We start from the raw sequence: 7384 nt of genomic DNA on the forward strand, positions 1-7384 counted from the left end.
GTGGATAACCGAACCACTTCTCTTTCCTTTCTTTTTCTGTTCAAATTCGGACCATGAAAAAATTGGTCTTTCAACACAAAATTTTGGGCTGTTTCATAATTTTCTGGCCCAATTCACATTTATTAATCATTAAATATATCAGCCACATATCATATAGAATTTTTTGAACCAAAGGCTGAATTGTTTGTCAACATTTTGGACTTTTGTTGTTTATGTTCAATGGTCAAAATTCTGCATATAAAACAAAAATTATTTATCAAATAGTTTGAACCCAAAATCAAATTAATAATTTCTAATAATAATTTTTAACAATATTTTAATCATCATAATAATTTAGAATTTTCCAAACTCAACAGAATTCCTATTGGAATTGTGTGAAAAAAACATCAAATATTTGACTAGCGATCAGGGAATTATTTTTCATCCTTGCACTAATTTGGGGCTTTTTGCTTTTTAAGATTCACATTGAGACTATGACATTGATAATATAGAAGATTAACATATGAATATTATATTTCCATTCAAGCATTGAAGATTGAGTATAGAAGACTTGATTAGTAACAATTCGGACTAAATTTGGATACAAATCTCCCGATTGAGTTCAAATCTGTGTCTCTGGAATCCAACACTATCTTCTACTGTGATTTATGATAATATCAGTGCTATATTTTCTTAGCAGTTAATTCAATTTTATGTAACAAAATCAAACACTTTGAGTTTGACTTACACTTTGTTAGACAACAAGTAGTCAATCAACAAAAATTACATAGATTTTTTTAATTGGAAGGCAAATTTGTTTACTAATTTAAGGAGGGTAATAGTGAAGGTAACAATGACATAGAGAAGACTAATTAGAATGGCTAATAGAATCTAAATTGGTTAGTTGGTCGTATACCTTAAGTGTCAAGTAACATAATTAGTTACAAGTTTATTCAGTTCTGGTGCACAAGAGTGCTATATAAAGTAATGTTGTGCTTGCTGTAACAACTCACTCTTACTTCTAATAATAGATTTCTATTCTTGCTTCACTGTCTCTACATTGTTGCTCTGTTCATTCATAAGTTCTTTGCTCAAACTTTTGATAGAAATAATATTATGATATATTATCAGAACTTCTATTAATTGAAGATTAAATGTTCAAATCCATCATAGCTAATATTATTTAGGACATGTATAAATAAGTTATATAACAATCCATCATAGCTAATATCTATATTTCCATGCATAGACTCACATAGTCACATTAGCTAATTCGTAGTAATGTGTGCGTAGCCTTTTTTTTTTTTTTTTTTTTTTCTAACTCTAGCTATGTGTCATGGTAGATGTTTTGGATGCAAATACATGAAAGTTTCACAGTCAACTTCTGAATGCCTCACTTCATGTAATCATGTCCATCATCCTCATATTTATCTGTTAAGATTTTATTATTGTGTTAGTTAGAGAACCCAAACCCATGTATATATTTTTTTTGAGGATAAAATAATAACAAATTTAGTTTGTTTCGACAAGAAATATTGCTAATTAGAATAATATTATGATTTTAATAAAAAGTTCACTTATCAAGCACTTTAGTGCAAAGAGGAGTGCTAGGTTTTATGATTTAATTTGTAGTCATTAATTAGTTATTATTAGTATTTTTAATAGTGTGAGATTATATATAATAATTTAAAATTATTCATTTTTTTTTTGTTGATTAAGTGTTGATCAGATTTTAATAAAAGTGTTATCCCCTAAACTTTCTCTGGTGCAAATAACTAAATGTAGGATATGATAGAGAACGATAAAAAAAAATAAAATTAGTGAACTAATAGGAAAATAAATAGCCAAGATAGTCTTTATATCTACGTATATATTAATGCACTCTTTTATAGTTAAATGTGTGTAATAATCACACTTTTCAACTTTAGGTAATAAAGAAGGAATAATCCATGGAATGTCCTTGGAATGATGATTAATTATTTTAATTTAAGAAGCAACCAAGATTATTTGGAAATTCACCATACCTACATATGCAGGGTCATGTCTTTGTCCTCTTTCCAAATCCTTCAACAATGTTGGATGCTTGAAAAAATTGTTTCCGACATCCTTGTCAAAGTATTCTACCCCTACATTTACATTAGGGATGGCAAAATTTTTCGAGAGGTGAGGATCCTGCGGGGATTATCCCAAATGGAGATCCGATTGTAGGAAATTTTTTCTGCAGGGATGGGAATGGGGGACAAAATTTTTCCGAAGCAGGCACGGGGACCCGAGCGGGGATTCCCGCCCCGTCCCGCTATTCCCCGAAATTTATGAATTCCTTGAATGATCCTTAATAGTTTATTTTTCATATATATTTTTTAGTCATTTCTCACACACACATATATATAGAAACCCAAAACTCCTAATCTTTATTTGCATAATCCTTCTTCAATTTAGAGATCCTTAAGGCTGTCTATACTCTATCCAACCTCTCTGCAGCCACCCCCTTGTCACCCTTCTCACCGCATCGTCACACCTCACCGTGCCATTACCCTTACCGCGTCGTAATTTTTATTTGTGGCGTTCCCTTTCGTAACTCTGCCGTCGTGTCCATTCTCCTCTCTGTTGCCACGTCTCCCACCTTGTCCACTGCTTTGTCCTTTGGCTCGTCGTTGCATCCCCCATTGCGTTATTTCGAAAGAAGACATCATCGCGTCATTTAGACTTTTTGTATAAAATCTTACAGTTTTTGTATAAGATAGATACTTGCAGCTCTATTCATATGGAAATTAATAATTAGTTAGAACTATTATGTAGATGGGAAATGGGATCCCCACGGAAAATGGGGCCCTGTGGAGAATGGGGATGGGGAGCAATATTCTCCCACGGCAGAGAATGAGGGCGGGGATGGGAAGCAAATCTGAGGGCGGGGATGGGGAGTAGGGAGGCATCTCCCGCTCCCGCCCTGCCTCATTGACATCCCTAATTTACATAAATTAAGGGACTAAAAAAAGAGAATGAACAAATAAAACTACTAGTACCTAATTAAGCAAAGATATTTTAGATATATGAATTTAATTTTTATACACTGTTAATACAAAAAAAAGTTTATATAATTGTATATTTTTAAATCAACAAAAATAATTATCTTTTAAATTTATTATTTAAAATTTTTATCTAAACATATGAATTTAATTGGAATCGTTTTTTACATTTTCAATACATCAAAATTAAACTCTCTGCATATATATATTACCTATAATAAATAACATTTTAAGATGAAGTTATACTAATTGTAATATTAAAAGTCTATGGCAGAAAGAAAATAAAGTTTTAAATATTAGAATATCTTACCAATAGTATCTTGCATGCTTAAGGCAGGAGGGGTAGATGCATGAGTATAGTGATTGCTTCTAGTTGAAGGCACCAGAAAAGGAATATAAGGTTGATAATCATAACAAGCATAGTAACCAACTAGGTGAGACGTACACATAGGGTTTTTCTTAATCCCTTGAAAGGCATTAGAATGGTAACCCAACAAATCAGTATGATAATTAGGACGAGGACGAGGAGGTCGTGGACCAGGACGCCGCCGAGGAGGTGGACCAGGATGCCGCCGAGGAGGCGGCCAATCGGGAGGTGATGGAGGGGGGGCCGGCGGAGGTGAACCCGGAGACGGCAGAGGAATTGGTTCTAATCCTATTGAATATACCATGAATCCGCTTTGGTGATAAATGAGATAATAGCTAACTAAATGAGTAGGATGAAAAATTAACAACTAAAAATTAAAATTAAAGTTAAATTTAATGTCAAAGTAATAAGAAGGCTTCAAAAATAGAAATTTCTTTTTTTTTTTTCAAAAGAAAGAGAAATATTTGATAAAAAAAATAATAAAAAATAGTTTAAATTTATTTTATTTAATATTTTTTAATTATTATTAAAATTAATAAATATTATCGAAAAAAAATTGCAGACAATTGTTGCTTAAAAAGAAATGAATGGATATGTTTGGGTAAGATGCAAAGTTAAAATAATTTCAATTATCAATTAGAAATATAATTTATTTTTTCTATTATTGATTACGATAAATTTAATTCTAGGATTTACATATTAAGTAAAGGCAATTTTAATGTATAATGTCTTTTTATTGGTCTTTGTATTATGTAAAAAAACTAAAAATACAAGAATACTGTTAAGTGAATAAGTCATTTTTTTATTAAATCAAATTTAAAATAAAATATCTTAAAAAATCCAAAACATAGAATTAATGTTATTTCTTTTTCTTCGCTCTCTCTTATCTTCTCTTCTTCTTCCCGCCTTGTTCTCTTTTTTTTTTTCTTTTTTTTTTCCCTCTTACTTTATCTTCTAACATGTTTTTTTTTTCCCTTCTTCACCATTATCGCGATTTTTTTTCCTTCTTATTTTCTTCCTTCTCAACATATTTCTTCTTCTTCTTCTCTTATTCATACTCTATTATTTATATAAAATATTTGTGTTTTTATAAAATAGTTTTCTCAAACATTCGATCTTATGTTAGTTATAAGAAATTTTTATGTTTTTATTTTTTTTTTTAAATAATGTTTTAGAGACTTAGTCAGAACTTGATTAAAAAAAATGTTCGTCCAATATTTCTAAAAATATATCTTATTTTATCCATTTTTAATGCAACATTTTTAGTATCGTATCAGCTAGTCTAATGGCTAGTCATAGTAGTATTAATTTAATCAATTTAAACTTCAAAAAACAATTTGATTATTAGGTGAAAACCTCATGGACCAAATTAATTGGTATTATATCTATATATATTATTCATAATTCTGAGAAATAATGAAGATTTTTTTTAATGATGCATATATATATAATTGAAACAAATATTTATATTTTAAATAATATATTACATTATTCTTTTAAATATATAAAGGATATAACAAGATATAGTATTAACATGGAATTCTCTAAAACTAAAGTTTAAGATACAATTACTTTTAATTTAAGGGTAATTATTTTTTACATAAAATAGATGGAAAAAGTTTATTCAATATATAGTACAACTATTTTGTTTGAGTGCAAAATTGAAATGAAAAGAAAAGATCATACTTACCCTCAGATATTTTTCGTGTCAAGACATGAGAGAATAAGTGAAAAATAAAAAGAAGAATAAAGGGAAGGTAGAGCTTTGGGTTAATCATGTTGTAACTCGCTGGCTTGAATGGAATGTAGTGATTCATCAATACCTTCTTATAATGTTCGGAATCCATCATAACATTTCATCAATACCTTCTCTCGCAAGCAAATGATTATATTACGAAGGTTTAGTCAATTATCTAGCCAATATAGAAAGCCAAGAGTCAAGTAGTATATCAAGAAAGAAATATATTAAAAGGGTAAACTTATGATACACAAATACTGATATATATATATATAAGACGAGACACGATACAATATGCACTACAATAGAAGTGGGAGTTAGCAGCGATAAATTTGGGACAATTTAAAAAAATGCCGCTATTTGATAATTTTGGGGCAGTTACTGTAGCGGTTTAATTTCTCATCCACCATATTGTTCGATTTATGGCAGATTGAAATAAATCGCTGAAATTACCATCTATTCTATTCTATTATCTATTATATATTTATATTAGATAAAGAGAAAAAAACCTCAACTTTTGTTTTCATTTTCTTTGTTACATGTAGCAAAAATTTCCATTCTTCTTCTCTATTTCAGACGAGAGATACACCTAGTACTTATCCATATGGGATATGGGATATGACAATACACAAATTTAAAAATTTTATAAGACACAGAAAAACACACACATATATAATATAAAATATTTTTAGATAAATTATAATAATATTTTAATATTTTATTTTAATTATATAAAATATTTAAAATATTTTTTATTTTAATAAATAATAATAATATATACTATTTCTAAATTTATTTCAAGAATACATATTAAAAATAAGACTGGACATGCTGACAGGTAATTGTATTTATATAGGTGTATTCAGCCGTATCCAAAAAAAATTGTATTTTTTATTAAGATACAGTTAAACATAACAGATATGTGTGTCGAACGAATATCGACAAATACGTGTCTAAAATGTGTTCGTGCTTCATAGTGATAAACTAATGTTTAGGACTAAGTAATAATTTTGTTTAACCTTCTTTGAAATGACTTTTTTTTCTATTTATTAAACTACTCTTTCACCTTAATCCATGACAACAATAAAGAAGTCTCATGGCTCACAAATTCAGCCCAACAGAATACATAAATTCAATTACAATTTTAGTCTTTATTATTTTATCTTATCTTATCTTATCTTTAGTTGTTCTTATATTATCTTTATTTGCTTTTATCTTTCTTAGGTCAATGCTCTATATATATTTAATTTTGCCTTCATAATTCAATTCAATTCAATCAATCAACAATCAATAAAATTTCTTTATCTATTCTTTTTCTATTCTTTCACGACTTTATCATGGTATCAGAGCCTTGGTATCCTCCTCCCACAATAAATAATCAATCTTCCAATTTAGCTCAGAATCTAACCAATCTCTATTACATCCATCCAAGTAAAACTCCAACATCAATCTTGGTTACCCTGTTATAACAGAAACAATAATCATTCATGGAATAGTCACTATGACCTGCCTGCGCCTTCTTCCAGCAGTTGCATCCACGCCTTCTTCTGACAGTTCCGTCTGCATTCTGTTTCAACAGTCATGCCTGCATTCTATTTCAATAGTTCAATCTGCACTCTATTTTAGCAATTCCATCTGCCCTCTTTTATTGCGCTCTACGCGCCCCACTCTTATTGCACTATACGCGCCCTCTAAAGATCAATCTTATCGCACTCTGCGCGCTTTTTTTTTTTTGAAGATCGCTGCTCAAGCACAGCATTTCCTTTTATATTTTTTGCCGTCGCCAGCTGTAGCTCCGCCACACGCAACTCCTTCTGCGTCACCACGTCAGACGCGTCTTCCTCAACGATTTCATAGGAACTTATCCAAGCTGTGGATTATTGACATCTTCCATCCACCAGTTTGCGGGGGCGTATTAAACTAGTCTTCTACTTTAACCCATGACAACAATAAAGAAGTCTCGTAGCCCACAAATTCAGCCCAACAGAATACATAAATTCAATTACAATTTTAGTCTATATTATTTTATCTTATCTTATCTTATCTTTAACTGTTCTTATCTTATCTTTATTTGCTTTTATCTTTCTTAGACCAATGCTCTATATATATTTAGTTTTGCCTTCATAATTCAATTTAATTCAATCAATCAACAATCAATAAAATTTCTTCATCTATTCTTTTCTTATTTTTTCACGACTTTATCATCATGATAAAGTAAAAGAAGAGAGAAAGAATATTATACTTTGTATTTCTTGATTGATTGAATTGAATTGA

The 7384-nt window shown here is 29.8% G+C and overlaps 1 protein-coding gene across 3 annotated transcripts; it reads right to left on the minus strand.

Annotated features, from left to right (window-relative positions):
• Positions 1–1156: 1156 nt before the first annotated feature.
• Positions 1157–5253, minus strand: LOC112777207 (uncharacterized). 3 transcript variants are annotated; one of them, XM_072227289.1, is made up of 4 exons: positions 5063–5253; positions 3316–3660; positions 2004–2105; positions 1163–1410 (listed from the first exon to the last, which is right to left on the minus strand). In XM_072227289.1, the coding sequence occupies exons 1-4, from the start codon at positions 5220–5222 to the stop codon at positions 1373–1375; spliced, it is 645 nt and encodes a 214-aa protein (XP_072083390.1). In that variant the 5' UTR covers positions 5223–5253; the 3' UTR covers positions 1163–1372. The 3 variants fall into 3 exon arrangements, 2 of the variants coding, with proteins under 2 accessions (XP_072083390.1, XP_072083389.1); XM_072227288.1 differs by having other exon boundaries at positions 3316–3711; positions 5063–5251; XR_011877347.1 differs by lacking the exon at positions 2004–2105 and having other exon boundaries at positions 1157–1410; positions 3316–3711; positions 5063–5250.
• Between the last annotated feature and the right edge of the window lie 2131 nt (positions 5254–7384).

Source organism: Arachis hypogaea, chromosome 19 (genome assembly GCF_003086295.3).
Source record: "Arachis hypogaea cultivar Tifrunner chromosome 19, arahy.Tifrunner.gnm2.J5K5, whole genome shotgun sequence".
In the NCBI taxonomy this organism is placed as follows: domain Eukaryota; kingdom Viridiplantae; phylum Streptophyta; class Magnoliopsida; order Fabales; family Fabaceae; genus Arachis; species Arachis hypogaea.